This window comes from Phalaenopsis equestris, unplaced genomic scaffold (assembly GCF_001263595.1).
Source record: "Phalaenopsis equestris unplaced genomic scaffold, ASM126359v1 Scaffold000002, whole genome shotgun sequence".
NCBI lineage: Eukaryota > Viridiplantae > Streptophyta > Magnoliopsida > Asparagales > Orchidaceae > Phalaenopsis > Phalaenopsis equestris.
Genome location: NW_018164444.1, coordinates 12,437,285 through 12,454,396, shown reverse-complemented (window position 1 = coordinate 12,454,396; position 17,112 = coordinate 12,437,285). Strand labels below are relative to the sequence as shown.

The 17,112-nt window shown below is 33.3% G+C and overlaps 1 protein-coding gene across 1 annotated transcript in view; it reads left to right on the top strand.

The window, feature by feature from the left end:
- Positions 1 to 17,112, top strand: part of LOC110024070 (vacuolar protein sorting-associated protein 45 homolog) — a 25,362-nt gene that overhangs the window by 1,352 nt on the left and 6,898 nt on the right. Inside the window, exons 2-9 of the mRNA XM_020723812.1 lie at positions 2,123 to 2,366; positions 3,167 to 3,362; positions 3,457 to 3,536; positions 8,275 to 8,502; positions 8,690 to 8,815; positions 8,915 to 8,995; positions 9,092 to 9,233; positions 9,351 to 9,529. Coding sequence (XP_020579471.1) covers positions 2,277 to 2,366; positions 3,167 to 3,362; positions 3,457 to 3,536; positions 8,275 to 8,502; positions 8,690 to 8,815; positions 8,915 to 8,995; positions 9,092 to 9,233; positions 9,351 to 9,529 — 1,122 coding nt within the window. The 5' untranslated portion in view covers positions 2,123 to 2,276. The remainder of the gene's footprint in view (positions 1 to 2,122; positions 2,367 to 3,166; positions 3,363 to 3,456; positions 3,537 to 8,274; positions 8,503 to 8,689; positions 8,816 to 8,914; positions 8,996 to 9,091; positions 9,234 to 9,350; positions 9,530 to 17,112) is intronic.

Here is a 17,112-nt window from a genome sequence, read left to right as displayed (position 1 = left end):
TGATTAAGAACCAAAATCTAAAATGACTATTTTGCCCTTGGGGTACTTTACCTCATAACTCATTAAACACAACTCAAATGACTTGAGCATTCAGAGTGGCATATCCATGAGTTAATTGAAACATCAGAAGAGAATAATGTAGTTTTTCTTTTGTGTTTTTAAATTCAGGAAATAGGGTTTTCTAAATTGATTTATTTAACTATCCAAAATAAAATTTTTTGTATATGAGAAAATTATTAGAGGTTTCCTTGAGTTAGACTAATACCAAAGCAAAATTTCATGATTTTTTGAATTAAATTATTATTATTATTATCAAATTTTGTATTTTTATGTTTTTTAATTTATTTATTATAATTATTTAATGAGAAAATAAGGAAAATTCACTTTTAAGCTTTTAAATTTTATTTTTAACTTAGAAAAATTAGGAAAAATATCATAATGAATTCTAAGTGATCAGGGAAAGCTTGTACACATTTTGAACCATTTTTTGTAGTTTTAAAAATTTTGATTATTTTAATTATTTTAATTCAAAATACACTTTGAAAATGAAATTTTTTCAAAAAAATAGATTATAAAACTATTTTTCATGATTTTTCTAAGCTTATTTAATTTATGATAATTATTTTTGTACAAAAATACAAAGTTACTTTAAAAGTTAATTTTAGTGCTTAAATTAAGCTAAATAATTTTTAACTTTTACAGTAAGTAAATATGATTTTTATGCACAATGTGGAACTGATTTTGTCAAATTTCAATAAGTGTATAATTTACATAAATTATCACAAGGTTTATATATTTGATTAAATATAGAAATGTACAAAACAATTCGAAAGATCATAATATTTTTCATAGACTTGTCTGGCCAAAGGAAACCTACTAAGATTATCCTCATAATTTTCCAAATTATATTTTGATTTTTATTGATTTAGAAAAAGCTTACGATAAGGTTCCAAGAGATATCCTTTGGAGAGTTCTCGAGAAGAAATGTGTTGATATGACTTATATTCAAGTCATTAAAGATATGTATACTAGAGCTGTTACTTGTGTTCAAACTGAAGGAGGATTGACAAAATATTTTCCTATTTCTGTTGGTTTACATCAGGGATCGACTTTAAGCCCATATCTTTTTGCTTTAGTTATGGATGGTCTTACTGGACATCTACAAGAGGATGTACCTTGGTGTATGCTTTTTGCTGATGATATTCTTCTCGTGGATAAAACGAGAGAAAAAGCCCAGGAAAAACTTGAATTATGGAGGTCTACTTTGGAGTCTAAAGGCCTTCGTTTAAGCCCAGGAAAAACTTGTATTCAGTTTTAAGTAGAACTAAAACTGAATACATGGAATGTAATTTTAGTAGTAATAGCTCTAGTGACAGAAGTGTGACTTTGGGTGATCAAATTATTAAAAGGTGTGAACGATTTAGATATCTTGGGTCCGTTGTCCAAAGCGATGGTGATATAGATGGGGATGTTAATAGTAGAATTCAAGTTGGTTGGTTGAAGTGGAGGAATGCTTCGGGCCTTTTGTGTGATAGAAAAGTACCGCTAAGACTGAAAGGAAAATTTAATAAGACGGTGGTGAGACCTGCAATGCTCTATGGCGCTGAATGTTGGCCTTTAAAAGAGAAGCATAATAATAAGTTAAGTGTTGCCGAGATGAGAATGATTAGGTGGATGAGTGGCTTTACACTTAAAATGTGGAATGAATATATTCGTGATAGGGTAGGTGTAGCTCCTGTGACAGACAAAATTAGAGAAAGTCGTCTTTTAGATGGTTTGGTCATATTAAACGTCGACCATTAGATGATCCGATTAGGAGAGTAGATGTTTTAAATTCGACTTGTATAAGAAAGGCAGAGGTAGACCAAGGAAGACTTGGGCTTATTGTATTAAAAATGATCTTAATTTACTAGAACTAAATGAAAATATGACACTAAATAGGACCTAATGGAGAAAAAAGATTCATGTACCGACCCCACGTAGTGGAATTAAGGCTTTATTGTTGTTTTTGTTGTGGTGGTGGCAGGATTTAGCTTTAAATCCTGCATAATTCCTGCTTAAAACCGGCTAGTCCTCAAGTCTTTGCAGACTGAATTAATTTTGTCTCCCTCATTTCGCGAAGAAATCCAAACAATTTCGTGACTTCCGCGATCAAGAGCGAAGGCGCGATTAGGAAATTCGGAAGGCGTCGAGCAGGATAGCGGCGCGTGATTAGCGAAGGAAGTACGGTTCTCACACAAGCAGACCCCTGGGGTGTTGTCATCTCCCGATCCAGTATGGTGTTAATTTCGCTTGTTCGAGAATATATCGGGCGGATGTTGCAGGACATTTCTGGCATGAAAGTCCTCATTCTTGATTCTTGGACGGTAAGGTCTTGGAATTCCTCCTCCTTTCTTTCTTCCTTCCTGGGCTGCTCATTTATATGAAACTTAACGCGCTCGATTTATTTCTGTCACATTTACAACCGCCTGGTATCAACCAGGAGACTGGATCAACTTATTTTAGTAGGGAGCCTTGGAAAATTATCTTTTTTCTTTAGCGAGCATTCTAGATTTGAGACATTTAATAAGTTTTGTTTACTCGTTAAGCTTGTATTATGATGAATTTCTGCTAGAATCTGCGCAAATTTGGACTCAGAATGAATTGTCTTTAAAAATTTTGATTGGACAAGGGCTGGAAATGAAACAGCTCAAGCAGCTTTCCCTACCGGTTCAAAAACAGATTTGGAGGAATCACCATCTCTAAGCAACCGACTACTACTCTTCTTGTCGCCTACTCTCTTTCTCCCTCATTATTGGGCGGAAGTTTGGCACTTCTGGATAAGGAAAGACTCGCGTTAACATGTTTCAGATTAAACTTCTTTTCCTATTTGTGCGGTATTTGTTAAAGAGGATTACATGTATGCGTACATGTACTACTGATCAAGGCATCTATTTTCAAAGGATACTTTACTGCATTGTCATGCATATACCTATAATTACTAAAAGATGCATTAGGTTCATGCATGCAACCTAATCCTGCACTGATACAAAACTATTTTCATGTTTTAAATTCCTAGATATTAAAAGTGAATGAAGACCAGGTAGCAGTCAATGCTAGCTATATCCAAGCAGAAAAAATCGCACTGTACTATCTTATGTTTATCCTAAAATTGTATTTGATGCAGGTCAGTATTGTTAGTGTTGTATATTCTCAGTCCGAGCTGCTCCAAAAGGAAGTATTTTTAGTAGAACTGGTGGATTCAATGTCAAAAGAGCCAATGACGCATCTGAAAGCCGTTTATTTTCTTAGGCCAACATCCGATAATATCCAGAATCTCCGGCGTCAATTGGCTGTTCCCAGATTTGGAGAATATCACCTTTGTATGATGTCATAAGCATGCCTTATATATTTCTTTTGCCGCCTTCACTGAGAAGGCTAGCATTTTACACAAAATTCATTATTTTGTTTTTGTAGTTTTTTCTAATGCCTTGAAGGTCACTCAAATCCATGTTCTCGCTGATTCGGATGAGCAAGAAGTTGTTCAGCAAGTTCAAGTGAGTTGGTTATATTAACTACTCTTCTGCTTTTTCTCTCACTGTTCTTCCTACTTTTGTAGTCCCTACTAAAATAGCTGAGCTGTATTAAGAAAAAGAATGCACCAAATAATTATTTGACTAGTTTTGAGCCACTGAAGCTTGCTTGGTTGGTGGCTTGCGTTTATTTTGTATAATAAAAATGCAAGTAGATATGGAGCCGAGGAAAATCTATTCTGAAGTCAGCTTTGGATGGCGTTGGTTATTGGTTTTTCATGGCATGCTATCATGATTCATAATAGAGAAGCTTGCATAGATGATAGACCAAGTTGTGGAAGTATTGCTCAACTTTATGTGCTAAAACTACTTAGCTATAATATGAAAGAGATTGAACCTAAGAATTAAGGGCTCGTTTGGGGTAGCGTTATTTGCACGACACATTTTGAAAATACGTTTTTGGTCGTTTGGAAACAGCGGCGCGATGACGTTCTTAAACAATTTATGTAAAATACGGCCGCGGGTTCGACCTTGTGGCCCGCATTTCTTCGTGGGCATTTTACCCCGTGGCCATTCCCCCCTTCCCTGTGGGGTCCTTCTCTCGACCCCTCTCCCTCCCTCGCGATTCTTTTGCCCTAGGTACCTCTCTCCCTTGGATCCGTGGCTCCGGTGGCTAGGCGTTGTTTTCGATTGACTATTGTTGGTTACGAGTGGTTTGTTCCGGTGACCCTTACATACTTCTCCCTCCTCTCTCTTTTCTTCCGCTCGATTTGGTGGTTCTGTGCTTTGTGTGGTGGTTCCCTTTCATCGGTTGGTGGTTATTGCGGCGATATTTTTACTATTTTTCCCTCTCCATTCTCTTCTTCGGCACAGTTTGGTGGTTGTGCGCATTACGGGCCCCGTGCGATATTCCATCTTCTACCTCTGGTCCATGTTCTTCACTTTCTGCGCATTATGGTTGTTGGTTTCCTTTCATTGATTTCTCTGTTTGCTCGGTTTCGTGATTTTTAGTTTAAAGAGTGATGTCATAAACCACAAACCACAAACCACAAAGAAGCTATAAACCACAAACCACAAACCGAGAAGAGCAAAGAAATCGCATAGCACAAACCACAACAATAATGCTGCTAAAAATGAACATTGAAAGTAGGGTAGAAGGTACTGAATGTAGAAGGAGATCGGAGGAAGTGAACGTCGACAAACCCTCGTCGGAGAATGAGAAAAGCAAGGGAAGAAAGTAAACATTAGGCAGTGTCGTCGCTTGAAGGAGTAGCAGAGAGGGGTAGTCAGGTAATCACGAACCGAATGAATCGCTGAATGCGGGGGCCTAGTAACTTATCGAGATTACGCCACGCCTTATTAAAAAGGGCCGCGCTGTTCTTTCTGAATGCCACATTTATCATTTTCAAATCGTACCACAACAAAAAAAAGCTGTACCGAACACACCCTAAGTGGAAAATTCATTATTAGTTCTAATATAATATAATAATGAACTACATATTTATTAAAATAAGAACTTAGGTAACTTAATTTGAGAATTTAATTAATATTTACACATTAAAATACTATTAATTTCCTATATGCATATATTTATCAAAACGATCCTTATAAAATTTTGGATTTTAATAAAAATAGTTTTATTTATTTTTGTGCGCGTCTTCTAAAATTGATGCACTGTATGACCTGAATACAATGAAAAGTGTGTTAGAGCTGCTACACCGACCTCCGGGGTGTAGTAATGTCAAATAAGCAAGAGTTCTCACATTATAAACGAATGTTGGCCAAGAAGTTAATTATGAAACTGATATTAGAATAATATTTTGAAATATATGTATTCTCACAGGTAAATTAATAGAGTTATAGATATTATATTTCATAGGAAGATAAATATCTCATGCATTCAAGAAACTAATTGTGTTAGAGAAAAAGCTAAGAAGATTGATAGCTTGGATTTTAAACTTTGATATTGATGTAGGAATCACATCAGAAATGTAGATGTAATTATATATAAGAGTTTGAAAGATAATATTGTAAAATTATTAGAATTGGAGATAGAATTATATCTCTAAAGATTGTTGTTGATACTAAGACTTTTAATATTATAAGCGCTTATGGGTGATGCTTTTCAAGTAGCTTTAGATATAATTTCAAAAGAAAAATTCTGGAATGACTTAGAAGAATTAATACAAATGATGCCTATTGAAGAAATAATTTTTATTAGAGGAAATTTAAATGAACATGTTAGTAGAGGTATAAAATTTAAAAAATACTAATGATGACTATAATTTTGAAGTAATGAAGAATGTAGAACTATATTAAATTTTGTTTTAACGTATGATTTCGTTATTGCTAATACTTTATTTAAGAAAAGAGATGAAGATATTATTGCTTATAAGAATGAATTTAATAAAAGACAAATTGATTATTTTTTTATGAGAAAGTAGATTGCCAGGAAAGTAAAGATTGTAAGGTCATTCCAAATGAAAATTTAAGTATTCAATATCGATTTTTAGTTCTAACTTTTAAGATTAGGAGTTGTAAGATAGAAAATAGAATGAAACATTGTCATAGAATTAAATGGAGGCACTTAAAAGATACAATTTAAATTATTTTTATGAGTAAATTTCAAGATTTGAGATAATGGAGATGTTAATTCTATGGAGATAAAATTACATACACTATTAAATATGTGGCAAAAGATGCATTTGGAAAATCAAATGAAAAAAAAATATAAATAAAAATAGTTGGTGGTGAAATAATAATGTACAAAAAAGATAAAATATAAAAAAGATAAAAGATAAAATATAAGAAGTTGTGTTATAAAAATTGATTTAAATGTAAAATATTAGAGAATTGGAAGAAATATAAGGTGACCCGTATGGAGTCTAAGAAAATAATTTGTGACGCCAAGAATTCTGGATTACTTGTTATGTGATGTGTGACACCAGAATCAATGACCCATTGCGTGGAAGAGGAAAGAAGACAAATACAATTGTCACCTGACTCAGTAATGAAAGTGACAATTTGAGATTTCATGGATAATTCCAAAAATTAGATGAATTTAGCATATCCACTTGCAGAAATTGAGAAATTCTGATTTCAGAGGCCTCATTATTAATGACCATGTGAGCTGACTGCTGGCTGTGATCTAGAATTTTTCTATTTTTTTGAGCTACTTTTGACTCGTTTTCTTCGTATGATCTAGTTCATGATAGTAGTAGCAAACTTCCTTGAGTCTTGATTTTCATTTCCATAATTGCTTTGAGACTGAGATTTATTGATGTTTGTATTTTTTAGCTAGCAAGAGTATTAGGTTGTTGTATGGATGAAACCTAAGAGCTCAGAATAGTACATAACACTCTAGTATAGGCTTCGCTCAGAGTAGTAACTTCTTGATTAGATAAGATATGTGATTTCACACCTTCATACGGTGAGTTGAGGCCATCTAGAAATCTTATAATAATCATTTGTTCTCTTTGAGCTTACTGAGTACGAACATCAACACGAAAGGGTTATAGTACATTCAATGCATCATAAACACTTTTAAGGCGCATGTGATACATGTTAAGTGATTGATCTCGTTGTTCAGCTCGATAAAACTCCTTGCAAACATTAAAGATTCGAGAAATATTTCTCCTCTCTAAAAAACTCAAACACTAAATCCTCCATTGCATCTTTAACATAGTTGTAATGAGTAGTATAATTCAATTTATCAGGTTCGATAGTGTTTCATATTGTTATTAAAATTTGGGCATCAAATCTCATCCACTTAGAATAGTTCAAATCAGTCTCGGCTGGGGGATTATCAATGAGGCATCTCTCTTGAGAGACACTTCTTAAGTAAGATCTCATAATTTCCAATAAAACTAATTGATGTCATTTAATTTTTTATCCGTAATTTTAGCCATAGATGATGCCAAATTTGTCACACCATATTTCTGTTTCACAACCATGATTATCACCAAATATAAGATTAAATACGGATGAGCCGAAAGGCGAGATGAACTCTAGATGAAGTGATGCAACGAAACAGTCGATGAAGTTGAATAGGAAGAAGGCAAAGCAACCAAACGAAACAACCGACTCAATTGACCTTGGCAAACAAAGTTGACGAAGCCGCACAAGGCATACAATTCTTCTGGACAAAGACGATGCCAAGAGCTTCTAGACGAAGCCACACAAAGCTGACGATGCTTCCGGATGAAGACAACTCCTAACGAAGACAAAGCCGGAAGGTATGTCGATACATATGACACTATTTGAAGCAGACAAAGATGTCACAGGAAGTAGACGATGACGTCGCAGGAAACAAGTGATGCTTCCAGATGATGTAGATGACGCTGTTCGAGTAGACTAAAGTCGGAACGAGTTTGAGGCCAAGACAAACGATTCACAGAGGCTAACGTCGAAGAAGAAAGATGCGGACAGGAACAATTGGAGGAAGCTCTAATAACATTTAACGAGAAAACTTTCTTTCTTCTTATTAAATTGAAAAATATGCTATTTATATACACTCCTATCATTTTAGGTTAGGAATATTAATTAGATCTCTATTTAGGTTACTTAATATCAAGCTTTATAGTATACAAGCATCAGATTTAATACTTTCCATTACAGTGACGAGGCTTACATCCATTGGAAGATAATATAACCGTAGAATTCCTTATGTTGTGGTGTTTTTGTTAATTATAACTTCTTGCATCTTTTAGTTGGTAAAGCATTATGGTTTTCTGTACATATAATATGGTTTTTTTATTTGCAGGAATTCTTTGCTGATTTTTGTGCCATAGACCCTTACCATTTCACATTGAATTTGCACAGTAATCACATGTATATGCTCCCAGCAGTTGTAGACCCTCCAAGTTTACAAAGCTTCTGTGATCGCATTGTGGATGGTATTGCTGCAGTTTTCTTAGCACTGAAGCGCCGGCCTGTCATTCGATATCAACGAACTTCAGATGTTGCAAAGAGGATTGCACAAGAAACTGCTGTGAGTGTTAATTTAAATATCATAAAAATTAAATTCTCATATTTAACTTGTCTCCTCTTGTAAGACTTCTCATTATGATTTTTACTTGCCTTGTGCTCTTTTTACTCCACCGTTCTCATGACTAGTATAATTTTTTTTTCTGAGTAAATCACACTTGGCTCTATTTTATTTGAATTAAATTCTGCAGAAACTTATGTATGAGCAAGAAAGTGGCCTGTTTGATTTCAGGCGTACAGAAACTTCTCCATTATTGCTCGTCATTGATAGAAGAGATGATCCAGTTACACCTCTGCTGACCCAGTGGACGTATCAAGTAGAGTGGCTATATTTCCTTGTTATATATTTTATTCTTAAGTTTACCTTTTTTGATAATTTTCTATTAAAAGTTTATTTAGTTTTACTTTTACCACAGGCAATGGTTCATGAACTTATTGGTATCTTAGATAATAAAGTTCATTTGAGAAATGTAGGCACGGTCCCCAAAGATCAGCAGGTAGCATTCTATTGATCCTCCCTCCTTTTGTGTCATTTCCACATTTTATTGTCATACTGTGAGAGCTAATCAATTCAATACGCTCTATTCTTAAAGGAGGTGGTGTTGTCATCAGAGCAGGATGCATTTTTTAAGGCTAATATGTATGAAAATTTTGGAGATCTTGGATTGAATATCAAGCAAATGGTGGATGATTTTCAACAGATTGCAAAGAGTAATCAGAATATTTTGACAATAGGTAGATTTGAAAAAAAATTGTATGGTCTTTAAAAACAAACAATGCACAGACCTAGTTTTAGATGGTAAGTTTTGTTTCAAGTATTTGAATAATCTATTGAAATTTTAATACCTGCAGATGATATGGCGAAGTTTGTGAACAATTATCCTGACTATAGAAAGATGCATGGAAATGTCTCAAAGCATGTAACCATGGTTACCGAAATGAGCAGAATTGTAGAGGAGAGGAAACTCATGTTAGTTTCACAAACAGAACAAGAACTTGCATGTAACAATGGACAAGCAGCTGCTTTTGAGGTACTTTGGTTTGAATATTATTTGTTCACTCAGATGTTCTAGTTTTTGCGTGAAAATTCTAGTTTATTTCTTTTTTAAACTGATTAAAAAGCATTAATCGTTTTTTAATGCTATTCATATAGTTGATGTAGCAAAACATGAATTCACATTTTTTGTTTTGTGAGACTCCATGATTTTTTTCTTAATTAGTTTATGTTTTCAATCAAAATGCTGAAAGTCAAATTCAGGCTACTTGAAATGGATCTGAATAATGTCTGCTACTTTTGCCTTGCTAAATTAGGTTTCTTGAAATGTGTCTGAATAGTGTCTGCTATTTTGATGAGCATAGTCCAATTATTGGATTTTGGTAAATTGCATTGCTGTAACTCTGCGTTTTTGCTTGAAATATTGCCAATTGAAATGAGTAATTATAAATACCCTTTATGTTACGCTTGCTTGCTTGATGTTGTATTTAGATATTTTGGCCAGAGATTTTTGTAAATGATATAGCGTTCAATTCTATAAATGGAGAACAAAATTTGTACAAATTATACTTATTATTTATCAACATCGCATATTGCAGTATTATGTATTATGTATGGTAGAATTGGAACTATGACTGATCTCAATTCAGATGAAAAATGAATTAATTTAACTTGGTTAACTTGCCGTTTGATTCCTCCCAACGTCAACCCAGGCTAATAAGTTTTGAAAGTTGACCTTCTGTGTTTGTTGTTCTTTTCCTTATCATTCCTCTTTCTGTTTTCCCAATTTTTTTTTGTTTTCCCTCATTCTCTCCACTATTTCGTCCTGCATCAATTTTTACTATTCATTTCTCCTGCCCCACTGTTCAGTTTTCTTTTTCTGGCATGCCATTGCCAATTTGTCGTTTAGATAGTAGCCTCCCTACCCAACGTGCAGGTCTTTCCAAGGTTAACCCAGAGTCATCAGATATTTAAGTTGGCTTTCTGTATTTGACTATATCTTTGTATTTTCTTTCTTATTCAACCCCTCTTGTTTTCTTTTATTTTTTCCTTTCCTCACTCACCCAACAATTTAATTCTGCATCTGTTTTCTCCATTCTTTTCTCTCACTGTACCAAACAGTTTTGTTGTTCTGACAGAACATTGTCATTTAAGATACTAGTCTCCTCTCCCAAGTTCAAACTCTAAAAATAGAAGGAAGAAAGGTAAACAAGGTAAAACACTGAATATGAACTTTTTGTTATTTGCTTCTGGCTTCCACCGTCAACTTCTGTTGCCATTGAACTCTTTTATGATTTTCTTATCCAAATCAACGTTTTAGTTCATATCTGTTTACGATCGTTTCTCTTGGATCTTCTAAAATTCTATGAAACTTAATTAAAATAGTTGTATTTGATGCAGCTCTTTTCAATCCAAGCTACATTTCCATGACCATTAATGTTGACCTACACATGCCATAACGTACCACAAATTGAGCCTTGCCAAAATCAAAGTTAATACCAATCTTCGAATATGTCAATATACAAGGTCAATTCAATGTACCATGATCATCATCAAAATTGGACAATCATCATTTTATCATGAAATGATTTACATCAGTGCTTTTAGAACATCAAGTGTCAAATAATGATCCCTGCAATCAATTTTGACGAGCAGACGCATCATCAAGCAAATCCTGCCTGAAATGCAGTATGATAACATACCTGGAGCTTTGAAATACCTGATAAAGACTCATCTGATCACTAAATAGCCACCTGACTAAACTGACGGATTAAGAATATGATTGTTTACAAATGTCGCCTCTTTTGTAAAATGGATTGTGCCGATATGTCTGGAACGTCGAAAATACTTAGGGGAGACATCCATAGCACTCTATATACCACATGAAGACAAAATTCAATATTTTCCCGGGCATAAGCCGACAACATAAAATTCAAGGCCCACAACTTGCCAATTTTTAAGAGAAAATGATGGACATATTAGATAAAAAATTTAAATTAAAACAAATTAAAGTTAGATTGAATCCACTTAAATACTTATTTTATATGATTACACAATTTAAAATTAAGATTATTGTTATTAATTAAATTAAATCATATTAAATTAAAGATGCATTAGAAAGACAAAAAATATTTATTTATTTATTAAAAAGTTTCAAACCAAAATTCAAATTGAATTCTTATATTCCCAATCAACTCACAAGAATTTCGCAATGTAGTGTAGCGAGCAGTCCCTACGCTCATCTTTGTTACGTTGTGCTATGCCACGTTCATTCTTAAATAAAGAGGAATCAAACTCCTCTCTCATTCTGATTATTCATGCACTCTCTCTTCTATCGTCTCCAATCTTTTCCCTCTAACATACCTCACAACTTGCAACCCCCTCTTCACCGTGTTTTTCTCCTATTCTCATTCTGATTATTCATGCCACTCTCATTCTGATTATTCATGTCACTCTCAAAGGCACACATCCCACGGCTTTTGGTTGCCCTCTAACTATATCCATCCCAATTTCTCTAACCTTTGCAGGCTATTCCCTTTTCTCTTACCTTCATGCCTTTCTTTTTCTCTCCACCCTCATTGCTTCCCCCAATTGAACACCTTTAAAACAACATCTTTCGAATGCCGACAACATTTGCAGCTAGTTGCTCAACACATGAATGAGCCAGTTTTGAAGCTTATGTCGGCCGCTTTACTACCATCTGACAGTCTTCCCACTGTCAACCACACCTCGACGAACTTACCTTCTCAACTTGGCCTCTGTCAATCTGACACCAGTGAAATTCTAGCCTACGTGTAGGGTTGTAATCGAGTCGAGTAGAGTTGAGTATATCTTGAATTGGACTCGGCTTGTCTGCATTAGAAGTTTATGTTCAACTCGAGTTCGAGTTGAACTTTCACATGTATATTCATACTTAGCTTGATTAAAGTTTTTAGAAATTGTACTTATGCTAGATTTGCTTATATTAATTTTATGAATTATTCCAATAATTAATAAACAAGTTAAAATTCGAATGAATACTTACCTTTTCATATAAATTTATTAGCATATGATTTTATAAATCTAAAGAAATAAACAATTCAATGAATTTTGAATTAGTATCTAACTAGTTTAAACCAATTAAATAAGATGATAATTAGTTGTAAGTAAGCTTTCTTGCAATCAAATAATATAAATTAGTATTAACAAACCACTTCATTGAAATAAAGAGTAAGCATGAATTGTATTAAATTATAATATGTTACTATTATATTTATAAATAAATATATTCTAGTAAATTTAATTTTATTTAAATAACATATATGATATAATCTATCATCGAACTTACTATATATTAATTATCATTTGTTGAACAATAAATGAATTGTTGGTTCACGAAGATAAATAAACGATTGGGATCACGTTTAAGTATTGTTTGTTTAACCTTAAGCTTTTAAAAATTGTTTAAACTTGTTTATTTTTTAATTTGAACAAACTTGATGAAATATTGATCAAGCCAAGTTTGAGCTATTCATAAAACACATGGTTCATTTATAGGCCTACCTACATGCCGCCTTATTCTATATTATTCTTAGGGTTTGTTTGGGTTGGCTACAACTTCTTAAAAAGGTGGTTTTAAAGGCATGCTAGGGAAAATAACTTCTTAGAAAACTGCGGTAAGAATTATATATATATAGATATCAAAAAATCAGGCAACTTTCTTACAACCACAACATTTTTACAGTTCGAGTTGAAAAGAAACAACTTCCCATCACATAAATTTCTAGAAACTAACAAGGAAACGGTTTTCCAAACAGCGTTGTGCTTGTCGTTTGAAATGTAAAGCAGAAAGAAAGTTGTCCCAATTAGACCCTTAATCTCTAGTTTATAACTCTCCATAGTATCCACCTTTCCTTCCCTCTCAATCTTTCCCTTTCCCCGTCTCTCTCTGTCTCTCTCTTTCGCTCTCTCTTTCTAATGTATATTGTATTAAAAAAGAAATAGAAAAAAACTTTAAACAAAAAAAGAAAAGACAAAAATAAAGAGAAAGAGCTTAAAAAAAACGCGTTTGAAAAAAGAGAGGTATAAATTAAAAAAATCTCGTGTCTATCTCGCCCTCACAAATTTGTTGCTTTGTTGCAATCTCGTCGCTTTGCCTCGTGCGAAAGGTTAAAATGCTGAAAATCGCAACAACAACAAGCCTTTGTACCCACTAAGTGGGGTATGTTACATGAATCCTTTTCCTCTATTTTGATGTTAAGTGTCATATTTTGATTTAACTTTGATAGATTAAGATTATTTTTTATACAATATGCCCAAGTTTTTTTAGGTCAACATCTATCTTTCTTAACATAAAACAAATCTAAAACATATACTGCCTTACCCTAATACTATCATCAAATGGTTCACGTTTAATGCAACCAAACAGTTTAAGACGACTCTCTCTAATCTTGTCCGCCATTGGATATACACCAAACCTTTCACGGATATATTTATTTCGCATTTTGCCTCTAAGTGTAAAGCCACTCATCAACCTAAGCATTCTCATCTCAATTACACTTAACTTAGTTTTTTGCTTTTCTTTTATCGGCCACTATTATGCACCATAGAATATTGCATGTCTCACCATCATCTTATAAAATTGTCCTTGAAGTCTAAGCGGCACTTTTCTATTACACAGTAGAGCCGATGCATTCCTCCACTTCAACCATGCAACTTGAATTTTACTAATAATATCCCCATCAATATCACCATCACTTTAAAGAATAGACTCGAGATATCTAAAACATTTACTTTTTAATAATTTTATCACTCATTGTTACAATCTCACTGCTAGATCTACTACTACTAAAGTTACGTTCAATATATTCAGTTTTAGATCTACTCAAATGAAACCCTTTAGACTCTAAAGTGGACATCTATAATTCAAGTTTTTTTTTAACTTTTTCTAGTTTTTTTCACAAGTAGAATATCGTTAATGAAAAGCATAAACCAAGGTACATCCTTTTGTAAATGTCCTTTAAGAACATAACTAAAGCAAAAGGATGCGGGCTTAAAGCTAACCCTTGATGTAATTCCACGGAATAGAAAAATACTTTGTCAAAGATCATGTTCGAACACAAGTAATAGCTTTAGTATACATATTTTTAATGACTTGAATATAATTCATGTCAACCATTTTTATATTAAGTCGATCATATTTTCAAAGCATTCATAAAACTAATAGTTTCGCAAATTTTCTTAACCGCACATCCTGTGCTCTTAATCATATCCTTCACTATTAAATTCAATATATGTGCATAACAACGCACATGAAATAATTCTCCTTCAAAAAATAATGTCTTTTAACCGGTAAGCTATCATGATCATTACTTGAAGCATTATCGACTAATATAATGAATAATTTATTTTCAAGACCATACCTACTAAGTGTTTTATAAAAAGTTTAAATAATTTTAGAAGCTACATGTGGAGGAGATAGATGTAAAACAAACTATAAACACACTTTTGCAATCTCCAACTTGAGTCAATATAATATGCAGTGACTACCATATATGATATTTTTTGATTCTTCGATTTTCGCCAATCTGCAGTAAAATTTTGTTAATACTTTTCAATGCATTCTTCAATTTTCATTTCTCTTTATCATATACTGCAATGTCATCAGTGTGAGCAGTCGTTCTTGAATATTTAAAAAAATATGGCGAAATGAATTTCATAACTAGATTGAATCCGAATTCTCAACAATTGAAAAATGATTCTCATTAATCAATATATAATGTGCTATCATCTTTCGTACGTTTGAACAATTATACTAAAAAGCTGTCAATAACCCCCTTTGACTTGCTTCTATGAATTCTCACTTTCTTTGGGTTGGAATTATAATATTTTTTTTTGTTATTGTACAAATCCTAACAACACATCGATCCAAATGTCTCCAGATATGTGTAGTTGCACCGGTTTTCTTCAAGTATTTTTTAAAACGAAAATATTATCCATTCTATCGACCAACAGGAAAAATAATCTCTTTAAACTCCTCCCAAATCTGTGAAGTTTTTTTTTTATTTCAATTGGATTTTCAGGTTTATAATCTTTTGCATCTTTGTCAACATTCTCATGAATAACTTTATTTTACAATACAAACATTACAAATTCAGTTTTTATTTCCAATGATGCATATTATTCAATGTGATATCACACCCATTGGTCGTCGTCATCATTGCACTCAATTGAGTTGGGTTGTGGTGCATACACGATAGTTAATTAATTTTTTTGGGAAAAAAATATTTAAAATATTTGCATATGCAATCACAAAATTTGATCTTTAGATCTTATTCTTTATATTTTAAGTAGTGTTTACAATGTCTACATCACAATGAATTTTCAAGATAATATTAGGCATCCCTAGATCATGGGGACAGGTTTTACAAAAAAAAACAAAGCTAACAATGTTCAAGCATTAAAAGTTCAATAATTCAAACCCTTTGATGATGAACATAAAAAAAAAAAAAAAAAAACTCCAAATATTTAACCAAAATTAATTGCTTATGGCTAAAGATCAAGATTCATCTATCTTGCGCAGTAGTCTCATGTGGATTACAAATTTTAGATAACCTTAAGTCGCAATGAGTTAATGATATATCAAGCATACTTCTATGACCACTCTAGCTTATGATATGGATATGACATCTGAAATAACAACATGGAATTGAACGGTTATAAAGAGAGTCCTTTAATGAGAGGTTCATCGTAAAATGATACAATCAAATTAAAATTAAGGTAGAGTTAGTAGCTTCCTCAATGGTCTAACTCCCCGAGTGGTGAATTTTATGGTGTATTTCGCAGGGGATAGACCTCTATTTTAGCTAAGGTTTATTTAGAATTATCATCATAAACAATCGTCGACTCTATGATTATTTTAGGGGTGTAAACGAGCGAAGTCAAGCTCGATTCACAGTGAACTTGATCTTCACTCGTCTGTGAAACAAGTTGCTTGAACTCGAGCTTGAGCTTGTCTCGGCCAATATTATGAGCCCGAGCTTGATCTTTAGTTTATTAACAGGCTCTAGAGCTCGAGTCGAGAAACATGTGACCAAAGCTCGTTGAAGGGTTGTCGGAGGAACTTGTGGCCAGAGCTCATCGAAGAAGGCATCACTTAGATCGGCGGTAGGTGCTAGCTGGAGAAGACACCCCTGAATCGTTCCGAAATAAGAGAACTAAATAAACAATGAGTACTTTTTATGTTTAATTTATTACTGCATTAAATACAAGTCATCTTTCTCTTTTTTTAAATCTTGTCAAAGGAATTTATTCTGACAACTGCCATAACTTTGTTTTTATTTGATATATTAAATTCTTAATTTTAAATATTTACTTTTATCGAGTGAGCTTGCGAGTATACGGATCATTTACTAAGCTCAAACTCGAGCTAGTTTAATTTACGAGCTTGAGTTGTGCTCGAGCTCGAGCTTGTGGCTCGATAAGTTTAACTCGCAAGCTCGTTAGCGAGTCGAGTTCTAGCCAGCTCGACTCATTTACGCTCTTGACTATTATCAAAGATACTTTGATTAGGTTGAGTTGGCTATCTTCTCTAAATAAGTAGGTTGAGATACACGACGGAATTATGGGATCTTGATCGGG